Source organism: Amaranthus tricolor, chromosome 10 (assembly GCF_026212465.1).
Source record: "Amaranthus tricolor cultivar Red isolate AtriRed21 chromosome 10, ASM2621246v1, whole genome shotgun sequence".
NCBI classification, from domain to species: Eukaryota; Viridiplantae; Streptophyta; class Magnoliopsida; order Caryophyllales; family Amaranthaceae; genus Amaranthus; species Amaranthus tricolor.
This window is the reverse complement of record NC_080056.1, coordinates 9,091,537-9,115,179: the sequence shown is the minus strand read 5'-3', so window position 1 is coordinate 9,115,179 and position 23,643 is coordinate 9,091,537. Positions and strand designations below refer to the sequence as shown.

The window sequence follows — 23,643 nt, the reverse complement described above, 5'->3', positions numbered from 1 at the left end:
TTCACTCTTACCACATGGAAGTACACAGAAAATGAAGTTAAATACTGGATGGAATAATAAAACATGTACTTTTATGCCATATCCGCTTATACTTATACAAACACCTCATATGAACATGAAGACAGTCACCAAAACGGCAACCAAATTGAGTGAAAGCAAAAAGAAGGGAAAACGGAAACACAATCGTTACACTGCTTTGTTCCCTGTAGATACCGTAATATATCCTATTGGCACTAATTGGTTCTGGGGAACAAAGCTTCGAGGATGCTATTCATTACATCTGTCGTATTGAGTGTACAAAAAATTCCTAATTGTGAAAATTGCTTGAAGTTTCTAAAATCCGAAAAAATGTATCTCAAATACCGAAGAATCACTCACCTGCATAAACTAAACAAAAATAATATCAGCAAGATGATGCACAGTTCCGAGTTCATAACCAGCATATCAATATTGCGGCTATTATATAATGCGTAAATGATTCAATCCATATGAAAAGAAAAGAAAAATTAGAGGATAGGATTTACTATCATGCGACATGAAGTAAAATTAGTTTGCATATTCCAACCCGAATATAAAAATAGAAAAAGGTCCAACCACAATCTTTCTCTTGCCTCAACAACGCTCCACATCTCACAAAATGGAGGAATACAAAAGACTAAAAAATAAAGAAAATGAAATATGCTCCATGAAGTGAATAAAATCAGTGGTATGTGTTTTCACAGGATGAAGAACCTGACCTTTCTACAGCTAGAATCAGATGCACAAGATGATAGAATAAATTGAACAGAGGATTTGATTCTGCTATGATGCCTTCAACGGAGGATGAGAAATTTAATAAACCACAAAACCACATCTACTGATCACCTTCACTACCAAATTTTTGAGCCAAAAGTTCATCAAGGTGCCCCCAATTTGCAACACCAGACTTGCTAGCAATATCAGTAGGGAGTGTCCGTATACACCCAAGAATATGTTGGATATCCCGGCTAACTCTGCAATTCCAGTAAAATTTTCACACGAAGTCTACAATCAAGGTTATCAATATAGTTACATGATGTAAAAACTCAAGTGTACCTTGTTTTTGCTTGAGGAGTATTGATCTCCATACGTGAATATGCGTCTGAAATTAGTGAATGGAAGATTATAACCACTTGCCTGCATATGAAAAGTTCCAGAAGATGTTACCTTATCAACAAAATTACAAGTCATTTCAATTTTTATGTTATATAAAAGAGAAAGAGGCAAAAAGTGGAAGATATATCTCAGCTAGGAAGGTTAAAAAGAGTACTATTTGCAATTTTTCCAGGTTTATCTTCCATCTCATATCTAATATTGAGAGTTTTTAGTCAGTTAGAAATTTCTTATGAAATTTTATCATGTGTAACAGTTCAAAAACCCTATCTTGATCTCCTTTCACAAAAATGCTCAAACCTCAATCCCAACCATACGAGGTCGGCTTGATCACCTTTCAAGTAGGAAAAAAACCAAAACAAGTGAATTGCAAAAGTACTGATGGGCATGCATGTAGAGGTATTGATATTTGCTTATTGATGTCCCTGCCTTCACAAAACTATTACTAGTTATGAATCTATCTTCTTAGCTGGTGATACCTTGAGAGTAAAATTGTGATCTTGAGAATCAAGATCAGAGCAACACAAGAATGCAGTTAAATTGTGATAAGCTAGCAACTATAAAAAACAAATTAAGCTACAAACTATCAAACTCACCTAAAAATTGCTTGAACGTCTGCCTCATGAAGCGTCCGAGATAAGACACGTTGAAGAATGCCAACCTCCTAGAATAAATTACAAAAAAATAATCAGTTGAAGCAAACAAATATATTCACAATTTCACATAAGTGAAGTTCAACACTCGCTCAAACGAAGCAGTTTCATGATGGGCAGAGTCACATATCTAACATAGCATCTATCATAGTGAATACAGGGCATCAATTCAACACATTATAGATTTTAAAATTCAATAAGTCTGGACCAAGCATCCCATAAAGAAATTTTTACACCGAATCCTTGGTCATCACTTTATTTACTTGTTAACCATCAATATTTCTATTATTAATTTGTTGAATAATAAAGAATGAAGATCATATTTCTATATACAGAAACTAACATCATGGACAGAACCATTATACTGTTCTGGATAAAGTACTGCTACATACTGTTAAGAACAAGAATGGGAAGCTTTTATGATAAGGAGAAAAAATGTACGCAATCTTATCCTAATAACAAAGAGATTGTTTCGGATTAACCTTTGATAGGAAAGGTCATCTATTGCTTTACATGATAAGAAGTGCACATAATTAAAAAGCCATGTTTCTATAGTCCATTATAATCAAAAACCAAAGAAACATAAATCTTCAACTCCATCGAGAATGGACAACAGAAGGGTACGGAAATATATTCACCTTTGTAACTGATTTTGCAAACAGACTAGGTTGTGTTTCATCTTCTTCAGGCTTGTTCCAACTTTTTTGCAAATGATACAACAATCTCTCTCTCATAATCTGAACCAGCTTTGAATGTATCTCATCCCGGTGAACTTTGTAATCCTACAAAAAAGGAACATAACTACATAAGAGTTAAAATCTAAAGATTTCAACTGGATATTCTTGAAAGAAGATATATAGTCTGAAAAGCCATGCCATGCAAGAATATTTTTAATGGATTTGTAGAATTAAGAAAAAAATTCTACAGAAACGCAGGGCTTGAATTGAACCCCAAAATTCAAAATATTGGCAGGGACAGAAGAGGCTCAGATAATTGTGTCTGATTTGGGGTTTATGCCAAGCAAATTCAACTGAAGGCCTTAGGCAACTACAATACTAAACAAAAGTCCTAGCCCTCATTTTACCAGTAGTCTTCTCTAGGGTACACTACAAGCAGTCGAGCACTCCAAGCATTTTCTAAGGTTACATAAACTCTGCCAAGGCATTAGAATGGGAAATCTAGAAGTCTTCCAATAACATAAATATTTTGGAGTGAAGTTTTTTTACACTGAAGCACAATAGAAAATATATTAATGTATCATTTCCCCTTAGTTTACTTTGCATGTATAGTGGAACTTATTTTGTTTCCTACATTGAACAGCCATTGAAAGACTACTAAAATGTTCTTGAGCCACATTTCAGACATGTTCTTTTCACAACATTCTTAATTCACATATAAGCCAGTAGCGTTTACACAAAACATTCAAAATACCAAACAAAATATTAAATATTAAAACATTTCACAAACTATTAATAAAAATATATGTCTTATAAATGGCAGACAATTTTACTTCGAAGAGACGAACAACTTTACTCGTTCTCCTAGATTGTATATTGTTAAAACAATGGTTTTGGATGAGAAATAAAATGTTTAATGAGTATTACTAGCAATACAAGAGACGACCCAACTTCAAAGAGATTGGAATCCCAAAGAAACAAGTTCCGAACAATGGAATTCCTCAAATGTCCACATAAATTGCTCTATTTCTCTTCTGCTCTGATATAATACGTCAACAAATAGTCTATTTAATCAAGGGTAGCTCAATTGAAACAGCTCCTTTATTGTTTACTATATGTAGACAAAGCTGCATAAATTTGAAAAATGGCACCCTATTGCCTCACTCAAAAATAGGGAGCGTGTGAGCTAGGAGGGATCTCACTAAAGGCACCAGAGAAGTAGTGAAATGTGAACAGTAGTACGCCAAAAGGAAATTCAAGGTGACAACAAATTAAAATTTATACCTGCGCCACCCGATCGATCTCTGATTGTAATAGCAACTTTCTGGTCTCTGGTACATTGAGAAAAAGAATCTGCTTCAGATCTGGAAATACATAGCAGCATCACATCAAATGTTTTCCAGAGAAATTGCACGTGAATAGGATAATGTCAAACCTAGACATCGCTGACACGCTCAGGGTACAAAAAACAGAAAACAGATTATAGTCTAAGAAATTATACATTCATTTTAGAGCAGTCTTGAAAAGAATAGGGTCAAAAGACAACTAAATAATAGCATAAATCATATAGTATTACATCATATTATTATTTCAATAACCATAATCAGTAACAACAGCAATTAATACACTTACACCAACTCTTCAGCTGTAAATTAAATCAAAAAAATTTCAAGAAAACTATCCTTCTCAAAAACCTTTGTACAGAAAACAGCTTAATTTTTTTCCTCAATAAACTATCTTTTTCAGCTTATCCCTTTCAAAACCCTACTAATTGGCAATATTGGTTATAGTTGACCGTTAAATAAATCTTGACCCATTCGAGTATCTCTGCTGACATGCAAAATATTAGTTATTAGATCTTTCAAATATCTTTTCCAATTAAATTCAAGGCCTAAAAATCTCTTCAAAAGTGCGCCAAATGCCATATGTTTCCAGTTTCTCTTGATGCACAGCCTTTATACCGTGGCTAAATTGTACCCAATGATCTTATTAGATATTAAGATTTGATTTCAGCCATTTGTTTGTTTTTAGTCCCAGCACCAGCTTCTTTCTTTTTTTTTGAGCATCTTAAACAAAAAGAAAACATAAAAACAGTTCCTCTGGTTGTTGTTCACAAGTCTCAACAGGTCATAGCTGATAGCACTGACACAGTGTCACTCACACTTTGGCTCATCAAACCTAAAGCTATGGCTGGTAGTGTTTTGAAACGAAATTCTTTAAAAAAAATAGCTTCAATTGAAAGTAAAAGGTGAGATTATTGCTTCAAGATGAAAACAATAAAAGATTAACACCCGAACTTGGGGATTCAAAAGGAATACATCTCCAGAAAAAAGAAATTTTATTCTCCTTTTATTCTATATTGTTCTAAACTAGGTTGCAGTCAGTCGGGTACAAGAACGAAGACGAATAATAATACGGGGAAGGGCATGAATGAAGTACAAGGGCTAGATAGATTCTTCACACTTTTGTCTCTCCATTTCATACTCTCTTAATTTCTTTACAAACACAAAGTGAGAATGCAAAATAATAAGAGACCAAAGAAGTTTAACCAGTGAATTTCACCAACACTAAAGTGGTGTCATATTTGCAAGGGCTATGTTGGACAATCAGCTTAGTAGTGGGTCATTGCCTTTTTTCAAGGTCCAATGGCCAACAATTATGTTTGTCAATGGTTTGTAAGCCAAAATGAGTAAGTTACTAAACAACTTCATTTGTAGATTTTTTAAAACCTTGTTACCTACTTTTTTTTAATTTCTTTTTACTTTTTGTCTAATAACCAATCAACTAATTTTACCAAACTCTACAAACACTCGACTTCAAAGCCAATAAAAACACAAACACACCAGCAGGTCAAACAACCAACAACCATTTCCAAACAGGATTAAGTTCTTAGCCTAGATAACACTAACGTTCTTTGTTCAGCATTTCTCTATTAGCTTAGATATCTGTCAAAAAACAAAATCAACCTACAAACACAATAAGCCTTTTCACATATAATTCTTAAGAGCATGAAACATAAACATAAAAAGTAGTTCATGCAGCGGGCTTCATATTTTGAATTAAAACTTTGGGCTTGTTGTATTTTCAGAGAAATTGGTTATTGCTTTGTGCCTATAACAATCAGACATTTTTTACTTACGACAAGAACTACCAAGTAGAAGAATATGTTTAACCTACCTTGCAACACCTAAAAAGAGAAACCAAAACACAATGAAATATTGTAAACGAAAAAATAGAAAGCCAGAAATATAAGGCTATAAATAGTGCTTCTCCCTCTACTTGAGTATTTTTGGAGGGATGACCAACTTACTATAAAATTCAAACAATTAAAAAAATTTAGGGGGCCAAATAAGAATTTTAAATTATTAAAAAATAACTTAAGAAGGGGCAGCCCTGGTGGGCCATAAAGAGGGTCTGCCTTTGTCTGTCTCTATATTGTCGACACATAGGGTTTTGGGGTAGGGTTATATAATATTCGAGCGTTGGTTTAATTAGTAGGTTAAGAACAAGAAAATTGAATTTATGATCCAAAAAAAACATTGAAATGTGAAGATGGCGAAAGGGGGATAGGCTAAGCATATATTTGATCACTTGGAATGGATGGGATTCATAGGGTTGGATGTGGTAGGAGTTTAGGGTTAAAAAAGAGAAGTATTCCATTCAATGAAAAGTGTCAACTATATTGGGACGTCTCAAAAAGAAATATGCATCAACTAATTTGAGAGGGAGGGAGTAGCGTATATAATGTCCAGTAATAGTCGCCCAAAAGAAAATCAGCATTCTTAACCTTGTTTTTTATCAATATCCAATGTATAAAGATATAACCATATCTTTTGCAACTGATTATTGGGATTACTTACCGGGAATAATAGCATACGTAAAACTGATGACTTGACTTGCCAATGCCAAATGCTTGGAAGTGATCGACTTTAAACCAGAAACCTGCAATCTCGTAGAAACCAGTAAATTATTAATATACTTAAAAGAAAGGTCACGGCCTCACAGGTAATGGAAAGACAAGTGTCAAAAACCAACATAATGGTAGACAAGCAGACATCTCTCCCCAGTACCTAGTCCCCACTACTTCAAATAGGAACAAAGACACGAGCACAAACGCTTTCAAAGGAGAAAAGACACGAGCACAAACTATCCACAACGGGGACTTCACAATTCAATGTGAGTCTGAATATTCCACAAAACACAGAAAGATAAAAAGGGAAAAGCACTCAAAAATATTTAGTAATTGGCAATCAGCAACAAAATAATATTTTACCTGCATAGCACCAGCCCCAAGAACTAGCTGGCAAGTTCTAGTATTAAAGCATTTCAAAATTCCTACAACACGGTGGATTATTTCTGATGAAAGTGTTGGCAAACTATAGTTCATATCAATATACTCCGACAGCATCTTGAGCAGTATTAAGCCACTGGAATTCACAACATTAAAAAAAAGTCAGTTCAAATATCCATTTGCCCTAAAAAAGGAAAAGAGACTTGACTCCTCCCCCCCCCCCCCCCTCCAATCCTTTATCAATAGCAAGCACAAGAACCTATTAGTAACATAATTTAAACTATGTCTTACTTGAATTTCTCTCTTTCAAACAGTAAACAATTTCAATACTATATAATGAGATTGGGGAAAATGTCTAGTGATTTTAATAAGACAAAAGAGCAGAAGAAGCAGATCACCTGCCGTTCAAACAAAAAATTAAAAGAGTTGTTCCGTCCCCCAGGTACTGGATTATATGGAAACTCAACAATTTCGGGCTCATTCACCCACATTTCCAATACCATGGAGCATAGTGTAAAAAAACAGTTTCAGTCAAGGTTAAGGTCACAGTAACAGTCGTGAAACAGATTCCGCAGCCAGTGCAGATTGTATAGCCTCGGCCAGTATCTCTATTGTGGTAAGCTCAAAAACCTTTAAAATATGGTCGCAATACGGTGATGAGGGCAATATTTTGCACCACACCCCAGAGAACCCTCATAATTCTAAAAAAAATCACATGAAATTATGAGTGGATCTTGTATAGAAGAAATTGGAGGGATAAAATATTCACTTTATGAACAATCTATTTAAGAAAATGATGGCATCTCTGATGAAGATACCCTTGTATAATGTGACTCTGACAAGAAATGCTACCCTACACATCTTCCCTGTTCCCTCTAACAAACAAGACTTTATAAACGATAGAGGAACTCTCTAATCATCATAATTTTGAATAAAAACAGAATTTTATTCTTTATCTTTGCTTGAAACTGAAATGCAGTCAAAAGGAACATTCTTCCTCATGGATCTTTGATTCTCCTATTACATTGTTCCTTTTTCCAATATATATGAGTACTTTTTGACCTTTATTCAAGCCTCAAGGTCCATAACTAAATGATGATAGTTATCTCACAGACTGAAAACGGGTATGTAACTTCATCCTTGATGAAGTATCTATCAATTTTCTAACAGCATGTACATAATCTTAGGTAATCAGTTGAGTATTAGATACCCTTTCCTCCCATAAATTAGTGCAAACAAAAATTATTTGTTAATTTGTGATAAATTATTCCTCCATAGAGATGATTAAAATCTATGCAAAGTGGTACACATTGATAGTAATGAAACATGGACAAGAGGGCAAGTACGTACCGAAAGTGACATAACTAAACCTCTGCTTTCTAACTATCAATCGAACAAATTGGAAGAATTTCGTACTAAGTTACGAACGACTTACACAAATCTCCATCAAACGCGCATGGAAGATGTGTTATTGTTTTAAAGGTGGGTGATTATTAGTGGACGTTTTGTTTTACAGAGTAGGGTCAAGTGTCAAAATTAGCGTATATAGGGTGTGTGTGTCTCGCCTTTTAGATGGATTTGGGAGAGGTTACTTAGCTTCATGTCAGCCCTTGTTGCCATTTCTAAAGCATAGTCAAGTCATTTTAGGTTGAAGAGTTGAACTTCATCGTTGATATCTCTTTTTGGTCCATTGATGAAGGTACCTAAGAGTAAGGCTTCGAAAAACTCCCCATCAAGGCTGCCGTTTCAACAAATATTCTTTCAAATCCCCTTTTGTATCAGGTACCTTCTTTATCATCTTGGTGGAACCATCTGTTTGATGTGTTATTTGTTTTTATCTTGGTATGTTTGGTTCAAACTCGCTTTTTCTTATTCGCTCCTTTATTTCTATTATTTTCATTTGCAGTGCCATTCTTCAGAATACTTTTGGCGTTAGTTTAGAGTTCTTGGATTTGATTCTGAAATTGTGTTTGGAGTTGGATTTCGGATTCTTGGATTTCGATTTGGGACAGGTTTGAAGTTGAGCAAGGTGTTTGGGCCATGAGTTTCTCAAGTGAGTTGTGCCTCTGGGTTTGGGAGGATGCCATTAACTAAACTCATTGCAATAGCAATAACTGAGCACAATTCCTTTAACTAATGGCTCAATTTAGCGATCTGAACCTAATGGAAGCATGGGACAGCAAAAGAATAGAAGAATAAATGAGAAGAATAAGACAATGTACAATAAAAGATCCATAGAGGAGAATTCAAATGAAATAGGTTAGATTAAGGAGCAATAGAGATGATTGTATTGCTGCATGAAGAACTTCCAAATGTAATCCTTTTTCTGAATGCTCACTCCTTCTTCCCCGTCTATTTATAAACACATTTTAGCTTCTTTCCAAATATATTCAGACCATACTGGTTTGTTGCAAATTGTTCCTTTCTAGAAGATTTATTTGCTGACATCTTTATGTACACCCAGGGATATTCTGGTAGTCCTTAATAGCCTCTTACTGATCATATTTTGGTAGCCCTTGGTAGCATTTAATTGAGCATCTTTTGATCATTCACCTCAGCATATGCATTGTTCCGTTTACTTGCTTGCTCCTTCATACTCACTTGTGTGCAATTGGAAGTTTAGTCAAAATCCAAAATATTTCCCTTGCTCGCCCTTTGCCACAACATTTACCATCAGTAGGAGTTCCAGCCAACTCTCATCGGTTTTTGATTCAGAAATACACCCAAACATAGAGCTACAAATGTAGGTGATTAGAAATCCCAGCCACAATAGGATGAACGATCGTTATGCAATATTTTGAATCAGGAAACACAAGATATTGATTTGCAAATTTAGCAACTAAATTAACCTTAGAAAATTCACATGTGAATATGTAAAAAAGAAGCACCTGCTTTTTCTACAATCAATTCATAAAAAACGATGAAGAGATGGTGAAAAACATGGGTCAAAGTTCAAACTAGAAATTTAGGGATAGGTTAAAGATTATGGTTTAGTTTAAGCATAATCCAAGACACACACATCAATTTGTGGCAACTCAAAAATCTACACGATGGTATGAACCATAGTGCATATACAAGGCTGCATGCCTGCATCACACGAGCTGTGAAGGTTTCCAAATCTATTGGACGAATACTGCTCGCGTTATAAAGGTGTAGAAAACCATGTTTTAATCGTTTCAAAGGATATCTCAGTAATTGACCGACATTACGCGTTACTACAACCACATCAACCTCATAACCGCATCAACGTGACTTACTGCAAATGCATTTCAGCAACCGCACTTTTGCACAATTGTATGAGCTCATTGAGCCAAAGGACATTTCCCAATTTTAAACATTATCTTCCTATACCCAATAACCTATTTGCAACTTGCAAGGCATCTTTCCCTACAGTGAAATCCTACTCTCTGGAAGAAACAATCGAGCACATAGAAAGATATTTACAAGGAACTTCATTATTTTTCAAACGCTAAGATATATAAATAATATATGCAGAAAAAAAAAAAAAAAAAAAACCTTCCCTCCATAAAACAGATTATGTACTTAATATACCACTCACTGTTCTGTCTATGATAGTTCACTTCATTTCTCTCTACCATAGCACTTATGCATTCTGAGAGCATCAGATTCCTCCACCTACCAACATATTTCTTTCAATCTACAATGAGGGGTTCAATTCTTATTTACCGTTTTCTCAAACAGTAGATGACCTCTTGAAAGATTTCAAGAAAGAATTGATAGCCACGGTATCCCTCCAATTAAAACTTCTATTCGAATATCCATACTAAAGTCTAGAAATACTCAAATCACAACTCCAAAATATCATTTATAACTGTTAATTTATTTTAGAATTTTAAACCTATTTGTTTTACCTAGTTTCTTTCTTTTTTGAATAATATATAATTGCTACATCAGAAATCTTTTTCTTGTCACAAGAATAACGTACTGGCAAACTAATTACAAAAGACATTACGTTATGTTTGGGAACAACGATTTCATTTGGAAATATAGAATTGACTCGAATTCAGTGTTTGGTAAATAAAAAAAAATCAAATTTTGATTTGAGTCAATTTCACCGTTGTTTTAAAAGTAGTTAAAGTTGAAAGTTTGAGAATTACTTCTCAAACCTTGTCATTCTTAAAACCTTCATTCATGATTTCATTATTGATATTTATAATTTGAAATGAAAGACTTGTTACCAAACAAAACCTTAGCTAATTATCAAGTTAGAACAAAACTGAGCACAAAACAGTACATTACTAGATATGCCAACAAAAAGTACTCAATGACAGCAAAAGGAGTAATGATTTTAAAAAAACTAATATAACTAACCAGTTAACCATGTGATATCCAACTCCTTTGTATATTAAAGTATGAGGAGTTGATTTCCCACGGTCCTTCATGTTGCTATTTTTGCCATCGCCTGAAGAAGTAGTAGCATTAGCTACATGTTGAGATTTCTTTTTAGAGGAAGCATCACCAGAGACATTGTTCGAATCAGTTTGCTCCATTTGCTGCTCAGCATTGGATTCTTTAATATTGTTAACTAAAGTTGACACACCATTGTTTGGTCTCATTTCACTGTCCTCATCATCACCAGATATTTCTGTAATTTGAGAACCTGAACTAAGCATTGACGTGACGATGGCCTGAAACTCTTCAGGAACATCCACTTCAGACCATGTCTCTTGATCTAACACTGCCTGGATTTTTGACATCTGCCATAGCCAAGAAAGGTCAGTTCATGATTTTGAGATATTACTTTCGATATTAAATGCCAACCATTTAAGTGCCAAGGAAATCTTACACGTGATTCATGCTGAAAGTCAACAAAGGCTTTCGCTTGTGACTGTAATGTGCCCCGTATACTATATCCCAATCTTCCACCAATCTATATATAATTAAATTATAATAAATTAACAACACAACCAGAAAAGATCACGTATTTGTAACTGAAGACACGAATGGATACATAGGGCCACATAACTTCATATTACCTTTTCTGTAGCATTTATAAACTCTTGTGTAATGCTGTATATACTAAGAAATTCTGACAACCGTAATTTGGGATGAAGTAGAGCACGGACACCTAGAAGTTTTGCCCACCTTCCATGGGCAGCATCACAAGCTGCAAAGACAGCTTCAGCATTTTCTCGCAACACATCAGCACTGTCGAGAAATAGGTTTATTCATTACAACTTTTAAAACAGGGGAAGACTTGAACTGATCATACTTATGCTCACGCTCTACAAAGAGACCTGCTAGTTGAAATCTGATAAATTCTAAATTGATAATTGGCCGAAGGGTATGATTCCGTTCTTTTGTAATTACTATTGATGAAGCCAACAACCACCAACAAAATTTAAGAACTAGTGATCACTTTAAGATGGTAATAAGAATTGTTTAAATGTACGTATCTTCATCCCAAGATGATTCAGTTTGATGATAATTTGAGAGGTTTGTTCTAAAAGGAATACTAATTTCTTCCAACATGAGAACACAACAGCATTTATTAGAACAATCAAACAAATTCTATTTACTAGCAATAAGACATAGCAATGTTATGGTTCACAAAATTCAAATTACCACTCACAAAAATGAAAATTATAACAATAAAAACAGCAATGGGTTGATAAGAAAGATTACACAAATGCAAAATCAAAACAAATCAAACATGATGTACGGACTAAGAAGACAAAAACAAAAACTTTAGCCGGACTAACTGACCAAATATGATTCAGTACAATTTGTTAACTAGTAATATTAAAAAAAAAAATACCTAATAAAGCCAAAACTGTAACTGACCAAAAATTTCTAATAATGGATAGATCATAGCTAATGTTATGAAATCAATAGCTTAATTTTGCAAGGAAAAAGCAATTGTAATGAGCGACTTCTAATGAACATGGTTACTTGTAAAAAAAAGCATAATTAATATTACAAATTAGGACTACGAGAGAGATGCCTCTATTTGTTACTCTATGTTTATGTAGTTTCAAATACAAAGAAAATGGCCCAAGAGATGTAGCAGTGATGTAATTTGCATGTAGCTAGGCCTTCGAGAGGAAGTTTCTATGTTAATGTAAGATTAAAAAATTTAATGGAGAAAGGTGGGCCAAAAGATACAAAAATCAAGGTAGGATAAAGAAAATTATAGATCAAAATAGAAAGATTTCAAAGTGCACTGGGTGAAACGTAGAGCATTTTGGATCTGGATGGAACTTCTTCTACAGTGGCAGTAGCTTCAAGAAGGGAGCTTCAATGGTAGAGCTTCAAAAATCACATCTGAGTCTTTGTAAGATAAAATCCCCTTACTTTAAGAATGTGAATCAGGGCGAAAGTACTCGAGTTGGGGATGAACCAATCCAATTGGGGCTCGTGGGAGAAGTGAGCGAATTATGTGACACTGGTTCAGCCCAAGAAAATTTGTTCAGACTCCAATATAAACTCAGTAACACTTCTTCATTAAGCTATCTTCTAGCTCTCAATCTCACATGAAACAGTTTTCTACTTGTTTCCATAAAGTAAACGGAAACAATTATAATATGAGTTCCCTTAGATGTAATCTTATGAGCTACTACAAGTTAAATGCAATTATAAGTGAAATCATACCATGAAATAAAATAAAATTTCACCCTAATTTGTAGAGTTAACCACAACCCATATTGAAGTATGCAAATAGAATAATTAATCTTCAAACTACTTTTTCCATTTGTATCACTTGCAATCTGGAAGCTTCTTAACTCATAATTCGGTGATGCTAGAGATGACCCAAGTAAAAGCAACAATAGTAACCCACAACTATCACCATAATGACACTAACACCAACTGCTAAGGAAATGCAAATATCAAAAGTAAACTATCATACCAAAGAAAAAAAATGTGGGGGATGATAAGAGAAAACACACCCTCTTATACCTAAAGACCTAAGCTAGGAACATAAGTACATAACTTATAAGGCCCTCTTACTTGGGATAAACCGTAAACTACACAACGGCCTTAACACCATGAAATTACACCAAGAGAATTATGCTACAAACTAACGTATTGCTAAGATAAATTGAAGAAAATTTCCATGGAGTGACAATAGGCAAAATAATACAAAAATGAAGACAGCTAAAAGCTAAAGATAGCAAAAAACCTAAATTTGGATCGTTAAATCGATACTGTATTTTAGCTATCTAGTTTCGCGACCGTTACCGATACTGTATTTTTGCACTGTGTGAAGGTGGTACACGTGAATACTGTCCGAGAAACACTTCATTGAAAATATTGACATGGCGAGGCCCACATAAACAAAATTTTCCAACTTTATTTATCCCACATCTCTACGAAAAGGAGAGGCGGCCAATAAAAGCACTTATCCCACACATCCAGAAATAACAGCACCTAACTTGGTTGAGGTGACTTGCCCAACACTGCAACACCACCATACACCTTGGCATGCTTTAACAAACCAAGGACCAATGGTCAAGGGGCTAGCTCTGCATGAATGTAAATGAAGAGCAGGTGTCCACAAGCAGAAAAATGTTACTAATCACATAGAAGTATGTAGTATGTAATAAGAAATTGATGTAAATGACTTTTTTTCAAAAAATTATGATCAACATCCATCACATCAAGCATCAAGATAAGGGCCATTATATCATACTTTGTAAAAGAAAAAAGTGAAGTAGCTGACCGGAAATTTTTGGATACATTTGATGGACTTGTTAGTTCATTTGCCTTTCCTTGCACGTGAGGATTTTTTATAGTATTTCTTTGGGAAGAATATGCAACTGCATAACTATTGACTTGATTTTGATTGTGATCGTCTTGTGCAGCTTCGGAAGCTGCAGCACCATGTGCAATAGCAGCAGCAACAGACTCTGCCGCATAGTGACCATCCAGATTAGACATGATCCACTCTATAGACTTTTTGACTTCAGCTGCTCGCACTAAATGTGCCTGTATCACTGAAGAAATAAGTGACAGAATACTTAACAAAGAAAACAAACAAATAGTTTTTGTCAAAAAGTAAACAACCATATATGATATGCAAACATATTGCAGACAGTGCCATTGTCGAAAAGCCTGGGTTAGCTCACTTGAAAATTACTAGTGCTAGTCGTGAAACAGCTTACCTGTAAACTTTAAAAACATTATCCTTTCTATATCTATGTTACACAAACTCATGTGTCATATCATGCTGGGCACCAGAAGGGATTGAAGGGTCTGAGAAACAAGGTACAGCTAAAAACTGCTTTTTGATGCAAAGGCCAAGAATCTGACACACAGCACGTGGGTGAGTACTCACTAATAATGTTAAGAGTATAGTTTCACATTAACTTTTTTGAAGAAGGGGGGACCACATTAGCTAACTTTGCACGTCAAAAAAACACTAATTAGACCTCAAGCACTAAGGGCCATGGAACATATGTACTAATTCTTATGCCACATTTATACAGTCATGCTAGCTCTAAGAAAATTGAAAGAAAACATCAATAATGGTTTTTTGATGGACATCACTTGAGCATACATTACCAGGACAATATTGAAAACAGCAGCCAACAGTTGAACAAAGCTTTCAGATGACAGGCTTCTCAACCTGCTTGCAAGAGACCCACCTCCACCTAAATCATACAAAAAAGTTTTTCTCATTCCTTTATCTTTTTGAAAGGACAAGGAAAACAACATATTTTCCATTTCAATAAATTTTCAATTAAACATGAGAAGTACAAAAGGGGGCAGTGGGCTTGGGAAAATTTTCACCATCTGCATCACCAGTCTTTTCTTCAGCCGTGAAATCTTTCTCCAGACCTCGAGCAACTAGAATAGGCAGCAGCTCTGCTACAGCAGTCTTAATGGCTGTTTTCATATCAGCAGTAAGTGTGTCACGATACATTCTCAAGACTGATGGAAGCTTTGCCTGTTAATTAAACCCCATAAGACATTAGGCCAATTCCACACACAGAATAAGCATATTAATATAATAACTGCACTTTTGAAAAATAAGCCACAACACTATCAAAAGGTATTATACATGTCAAACAATTCAACAAACAATATGAAGCACATATAGCAGAAATTTCAAATGTTTCTTTTAATCCATGTACAAACATTCTGCAATAATTGAAAACATAAACCAAGTCATCTATTCATAGGTCAGAATCATCAATTTACAAAACTTGTCTGCATCTCCATTGCCTTTCTTCCATCATACTCCATATATATGTTCTAGAACATTATTAACCGCCATGCAGTAGTCATACATACTATACAAAGTTGGAATCAGTACATTGATATCACCCCAATGCCTCATAAAATAATTCTAGCCCAGGAGATGAGACTTGTTTTACACTCAGAAGCATGGAGTTAAACATCTGCAAGTAACCCAAGACTCCAATCTCCAGTTAACCTTCAATTTCATCACAGAATGACTGTTCTATTTCAGCATAATTATATGAAGTTAAAATAATGCAGGAAACTATTTTAATTTAATCCACTGGATTTTACAACTCAAAGAACAGTGTATCCTTTGACATCTTTACAAAATGAAAATATCACAACATTAATTAGAGCAAAGTGAAAAATCTCTCAACTGAAAACCACAAACACTATGAAGTATAAGCTCATACACCACCTAGAGCCCATAACCAGTGGTAGGAAGTAATCTTAAATCTTATATTGACTAAAAATATCATAAGAAACTTTCAACTTTAGAATCTGGGCAACCAGACACTGAAGAGTGCCACAAAAAATGAACATTGCAATGGAGGCCAACAGATTTATCAGTCATGGAATATAGAACAACGAGCGGACATCTTTAACAAACAATAAACCAATAATCAGACAATATTTTCCCTTGCTAAGAGGGAAACTAACTCACCGTCCTGAGCAATCCAATTATAATTGGTAAAAGACAATCTCGAAAAACAGAAGTTTCTTCTTCATCTAACTTAACCTGCAAAAGGGAGATCTGAATCAGGCTTCTGTGAAATAGCAACAATATGTCGAGAAGTGTAAAAAAACATAAATAGTATTGACCAAAGAAAAAAAAGGATGACACAATTCTGTCAAGAAAGGGTAACCCTAACCCTAAACTAATCAAGGCAAGTGAAGAGATGATTTCTACAAGCCAGTCACAACCAAAAAGTTATCTTCAGAACAAAATTCCTCTAAAGAGGGCGAAAAAGGAATCCAGGCTGAGGTTTAGACAGGTATAATATCCAAAAAATTGCCAGACTTACGTCACCAAGTCTTCCATTACTGGGATCTGAAGCTCTTTCTTTTGCTTGAGAAATGATTACAACATCCAAATCCCCAGCATCATGTAAAGATGCACGCATAAATTCTTCTGAAAGAATACTACAAGAATGAATTTGGAGTGTTAAAAATAGACCACAGGCATCAGTCATGACATTAAGATTGCTTAGAGTATACTTTTGCATAACAACTTTAAGAAAATCAATCAAGAAAGCTAAACCAATGGACTCTTCAAAACTAACAGCAAAATGATCAATGAAAACCTATGCACTATAAAGTATACACTTAAACTCATTTTGATACCATGAGAATAGACCAACCTGTTTACAGTTTCCATTGATGCAGCAACATGGTCCCGCAGATGACGAAAGCAGTGCAGACCTGTTAGCTCATCTCCATCCTAGAAACAGAGAGATGTGATCAAAAGTTGATAAGCAACATAAATCGCCTCCAGGCTTCACTTTATCCTTTAGTTAAAGAAGTTGAACCATACAAATTTTCAAATTGACGAAGTAATAAATAGTTTACACCGAAGCAAAGATTTTTGCTAGTTGCAAGCACCATCCCTCAATGAAAATGATGAAAAGAAACGAAAAGGCTGGCAGTCAACAAAAAATTCAGATGAAAGCAAGCGTCACCCCTCAATATCTTTATGTTTTTACTCTAATAAATCTCTTACTCTCTCCTTTATGAGCATATTCAACAAATTAGAAATTACTTCAAATGAATGATGTAGGGTTTGTACTGGCTCAGATATTTAATCTGACATATACACAGCCGGAAATTTATGATCAATGTTGTATTAGAAGTACAAACAGAAGATAAAAAGAACGAATGGATAGAAAATGAGATAATATCTGTAACCGTGGCAAATAAACAAACACAAAGTACAAGGTGGATTGGTCTATACCAGTAATTGCCTTAAATCATCAGCAACATCTAAAGCTCCGGCACAATCAGCTGATGATACAAGCTGAAACAGAAACATGGGACATTTGGTTATGAATAGAAGCAAAAGAGTAATGTTTACATATTGTTAGTATCAAACAACATAAAAATAGAATTATTCCAAATAATACCAGCAGTTTGTACACAATAACTAGACAACAAGGATCTGAGACTAAGATCCACATTTTCCAAATGGATTTCAAGTGAAACATATCAATTCTCCATTTTGATGGGTAGAACTAAAACAAGTCCTTCATCTATATGTACTCACAACAACCCAAGGAAGGAAAAACTCGCAATAGCAAACAACAAGGCAAATACAGTGAAATCAATATAAGCTTCTAGGTAACTTCAAATTATTTGACTTCCATTCACAGTTATTCAAAAGGTAAAGTTCAAGGAACAAAATATTAACACCCAAAATCCTTCTTAACTGAATGTGGAAAGTATCTGAGCACCTCGAAATGTATCAAGATCCATCAATCACCATAACATCACCTATTCTCACACCTCTTCACAGGCACATTCATTCTCCTTTGCTCATAATAAATCATTGCACAATGCAATTCTAATTATAAAACCGACCTGATGAAGGCAAAACAACCATTACATTACTTCAATGCCATTAATTGGCTCCCAAGTCTCGACTAGGCGAGAATTGGAGTTCAAATGAAGGCAAAGCCCACAAGAATCAAAATATTAGTAATCAATCCCCCATATAACAACGATTATTGATGCATGTGAAAAAAGTAGTTTTAAAGTCTTCAGCCATAAAAATTGAGGTCTTAAATATTTTAGACCGACAATGTACACAATGCTTCCAACCCCACCCCACCCCACCCCACCACACACACACACACCAAAAAAAAAAGACCTTGCAAAGATATAATTAAAACCTATTTATTTAGGAAAAATACTCTTGCATAAAATATAATGCATAAAAACCAACAACCACAGTTCACAAACACCTTTAAAGGAATAACAACTGTAAAATTTCCACAAAATCTTAAAGAAAAAATGTCAATGAAGTAGATCATATACTCCCTCCAATTTCTAATCACATGCCCCATTTGTTTTTTGGCACTATTCACCAATCACTCTTAGTTTGAAATTCATTCTCAATCTATAAGTTAAAACATAGTCAAGTTGAATCTTGTTTGATTCGTCTTAAAAGTGTAAATTTTATCAATATCAGTTTTTTATAATTTTTAACTAAGCACAATTAGAGATATTTTTGATTGAAATAATGCATTGGTAAGATTGTAAAACCAAATGAGATATTTCATGTGTTACTTTACAAAAATGAAGCTAATAATTAAGTGCCTGACAACTCATCCTCAACAATAAAAGCTTCATCTTATTGCCTTCCATAGGCCTGCTAATTAAGCGGCAAAACTAAGATAGAACTGCCCAAAAAGTAATCTATGAAACCACAAGGCTGACTGATAGCACATTCCTAACGTTCCAGTGATACATTTTTGTAATTTACTATAATCTGAAGAGGCCAAGATTTTCTTAAAAGGTCAACCAACATAAAATTTCAATCTTGATCACTCATTAAAGAGTAGCCAAATCCTGATCATTCTCCAAAGAGATTGAAACTGTCAATTTCTTTCATTTATGATATCTTTGAAAATTCATTTTGAAAAAAACTTAGTATTCTGTAAATATAACTTGCAACTCTTTTACCAACCACTCTACTGCCATCTTAGTATTCCACCTTTCACTACCAGCATACCCACATCTGTACAGATGCTTTAACTACTTGATTCATTGTATTTCAAGATAGCAGAAAGCTAACACTTTTGTGAATAGTTAGTAGTCCCAACTCCCCACCAACAGTGTACTTCCTCGATCCTCACCAAGGTTCAAACACACACACACAGCAGGATCAATATTCTGACAACTACCACCAATGGGCTAACTGATGATAATGCATATCTTTATAAACTTCTTCTCCAAGAATAAAGCACTAACTCCACTGGTCACTTGAAACAGAAAAACACCATCCTTAACCAGTCAATACTTTAAACCCCTTTCAACCATCTAATCTACCTTGTCTCCTCTCTTCAAACAAAAAATTGATCACTCACTTCAAATTTCCAACCATTAAAGTTGGTGAGCATGTAAATACAGGGACAATGGAGTACATAAGAGGTTTATTTGAGTACATATAAGCATTACAAGGTTGCACTTATTTTTATTGTCAAAAAAAAGTTTTCAATATTTATGAAAATGCCATTAATGCACTGATACACTCTATATAACCTGATATGTACCCTATTTCAATTGACCTAAGTAATTTTCACATGATCTTATTCCTAGGGGTTAAAAGGAAGTACATATGAGGTTGTAAAGGGGTATACATAAGGATTACAGGGGTATGCGCGTTGGTAGTGTTAGGAAAAAAGGTTGCAATACTTACGAAAAATGTTATTACAGAATTTGGTACCCCTTTAGCCCGATATATACCGTTATTCAATTTCACCAACTTATGTGGTTTTCACTTTTCACAATCCTATCCTACATAAATATACTTATATATTTATGTATATGAGTATGCGCGTGTATACATGATCCAGATTTTTCCCCACAAATCAATAAGTCCAAGATTATGAGATAGCCATTGTTGCTTTAAAAAAATGTAGTACATTTTGTCCACAAAATTCGGATTCCGAAAAGGCACAAAATTTTGGCCAAATACTTATTACATCACTGAGAAACTTCACACAAAATATGTATACACAAAATCTTAATTCTTAGATACTATAGGTGTGAATTAAGCATAATAATATTGCAATTACTACACCCTCAAATCATTTCAACAACTACATATTTTTGCTCATGAAACCAAATCAAACATACCTCTGGATTCAACATCAATCAAAATACAAAATTTATAAATTATAATACTCGTGTATGCCCTTGTAAATAAAAGAATGCCAAGGTCTCTACAGATTAGCCAAGAAATTACCAGTTTGAGAGCACCAAGAGCTTGATTAACAGACAATATAAGCCTGAGTTTCTGTTGAAGCTCTAACAAGTTGTTCCTCATTGAACTAAACTCCTGAATCTGCCTCGCAGACCCAACCACATCAACATCCAACAGCTTAATCATCTCCTTCAACTCCCTAATCCTCTTACAACCTTCAACAATCTTCACATTCAAATCCCCAAGCTGCTGCTGTGCTTCAAAGAATGAATTCGACCGTAATGAAATCTCCTTCACTAAATGCATTTCAACCACATCCAAATACTGCGATAGTCTCTCTTGAAGCACTAAATTCTCATTCATAGTCGAAAATGGACAGGCGGCTCGAAATGTAGCTCCGTCTTCAAGCTGAAAATCCTCCTTAAAATACAATGCTGGCACTTCTCTTAAACAAGCAACCAATGCTTCTCCTTGACCTCCAATACTCTCAACAACATCAACACTCTCCTTACTGCTATGATTACAAATGTCCTCAAATCTAGCGTAATGCTCAGAGATCGAAGCTATATACGGTTGAAAATCAGATTTATTAGTGTCTAATTCAGGTTTAGAGGTATTAATTGGGGAAAATTCAGGCAAAATTACGGAATTTGAAGAAGACCACCATCCGAGCCATGAAGAAGCATCGCTAGATCGAGAAGAATGCGGATTATTAAGAATTGATGATAGATTATGCTCGAAAATTGATTTACTTGAACTTGTTCGTGCAATACTGTTTTCTCTTGATGGAGATGATGATGAAGTACTCGTTGTTGCTGCTTCGAGATTGAACCTTCCCGAAAGGGAAGGTTGTGCCTCCATTATTCAATTGATCTTCTTTCGCGCACTTTACAGTTTCGTTACTCAGATTTCGATCGTTTTTGAAAACCCTAGGATTCGGCCGCAGTGATGATGAAAGTTTGGAGGTTTTTGAGGTAGAGACCGTTACCAATGAGATCAAAAATGGAGATTTCGAGCTTGATTGATTTGTAGGTGCGTATCAATGGCGGAGATGTTCTTGGAAGGCGGAAATGGCGATGTAGTAGTAGATCTGAGAAGTGAGAAGTGCTCCCAGGGAACTACAGCAATGGTGATATTATTATTATTCCTGCCTGAATTTCTCACACTTCATTCCCTGGGATTCAAAAGGAAGGAATTGGTGTTAGTAAATTGTTGAATTGTACATTTGGCTTTTTAGCTTGGTGATTTGGTGTGATTAATCGCTCCCCTTTTTTTTTTATTGATTGATGAAATTGTTCCCCTTTTTTGTTTGGTGAATTTATGAAAAAAAAATTTAAAGCTTGTGAATTTGTGAAAATAATTTCGTATAAGTTGATTATTTGGTAGTAAATTATAAAATAAATTGTTATAAGAGACGGTATGCGTGTATTTGAGCCGGCCCAATATATTATCAGCAAAAAATTAACAAATGTGCGCTCATTACCAGTGTTAATCTATTGAAGTTGATTAGTTGGTATTTTAACATATTGAAGTTACAATTTTAACCTATTTGAACTGGTGTTTTAACCTTTTAAAGTTGTTATGTTAATCTATTTGGAGTTGATGTTTTTAACATGTTAAGTTGTTAATCTACTATTAAAGTTGGTATTTTAACATTTTGAAGTTGCTATTTTAAAGTTGATATTTTAACCTATTTGGAGTGGTGTTTTAACCTGTTAACACTGTTAAGTTGTTAACATATTAAAGTTGGTATTTTAACCTATCAAAGATGGTATTTTAGCCTATTAAAGCTAGTATTTTAATGTTTTTAAGTTGGTATTTTATGCTCCTTAAGTTGTTACTTTAACTTATATAAGTTGGTGTTTTAATTTGTTAAAGTTGGTATTTTAACCTATTAAAGTTGGTGTTTTAACCTGTTGAACTTGATATGCTAACTTGTTGAAGTTGATATTTAATAGTTGTTGTTTCAACCAACTACAAAAGGTTAAAATGTCAACTTCAATAAGTTAATATACCAACTTTAATAGTTTAAAATTGTAACACCCCAGAATTTCCGACCCTTAACGAAACCAAAACTGTAAAGGACGGGAGGAAGTTCGGGTGTTACATAAAAGAAAAAAAAAAGAATTTAGTTAAACTTTAATTATTAACTTTAAAAAGGTGAGTAAAAATTTTGGCAGCATCTGCCTTGAAATTTGACGCGACGAAGATTTAGACAAACGTTAAATCATCATAATGAAGAGGCATCAATGGCCTCGTAACAGAATCACGGCGGAAAGGTCATCGCCAAGACCTCTGTCGACATGCTAAGCATGGATCGTGGTTCCCATGTAAACGCTTGGGTTTTCCAAGCAAAAAGATAATCCACTGTACAAGCCATTCAAGATACTATAACAAAATATAAAACGATATAACTCTTTGCAGCGGAACGAATTACATCAAAAGGAGGACTCATGCCTCAACCAAAACATACACACTTTCAATTCGAAAGCACATGTAGCGTCAAAAATGGTTCGAACAGGGCACGCGTCAAGGTTCTCACTCGATCCCCCCCCCCCCCATATGCAATGCAAGGAAACTCCAAAACATGCAAGACCTATCTACGACGCCCCTGCTGCTCAACGTAAAGTCATAGACCAAACGTGTCATAGCAGGGCCATCAGAGACAAGCCGTCAACAAGGAAACAAGCAGTACACGTCAGTATCTAGCAACAAGTTATACATGCAACCAACAATCAATTCAACAAAACAAGGGAAGAAAGACAC

At 34.7% G+C, this 23,643-nt stretch overlaps 1 protein-coding gene across 4 annotated transcripts; it reads right to left on the bottom strand.

Annotated features, from left to right (window-relative positions):
- Positions 1-32: 32 nt before the first annotated feature.
- On the bottom strand, positions 33-22,192 carry LOC130825284 (vacuolar protein sorting-associated protein 54, chloroplastic). Of its 4 annotated transcripts, none has more exons than XM_057690427.1 (19): positions 20,920-22,192; positions 17,908-17,970; positions 17,318-17,397; positions 16,982-17,099; positions 16,621-16,695; positions 15,471-15,660; positions 15,276-15,364; positions 14,434-14,699; positions 11,750-11,921; positions 11,560-11,643; positions 11,085-11,470; positions 6,735-6,888; positions 6,322-6,403; positions 3,746-3,825; positions 2,423-2,566; positions 1,728-1,795; positions 1,075-1,155; positions 738-992; positions 33-378 (listed from the first exon to the last, which is right to left on the bottom strand). In XM_057690427.1, exons 1-18 carry the CDS (start codon positions 21,736-21,738, stop codon positions 854-856), a joined length of 3,090 nt encoding a protein of 1,029 aa, XP_057546410.1. In that variant the 5' UTR covers positions 21,739-22,192; the 3' UTR covers positions 33-378; positions 738-853. The 4 variants fall into 4 exon arrangements, with proteins under 4 accessions (XP_057546410.1, XP_057546412.1, XP_057546409.1 ...); XM_057690429.1 differs by having other exon boundaries at positions 15,504-15,660; XM_057690426.1 differs by having other exon boundaries at positions 33-387; positions 20,920-22,156.
- Between the last annotated feature and the right edge of the window lie 1,451 nt (positions 22,193-23,643).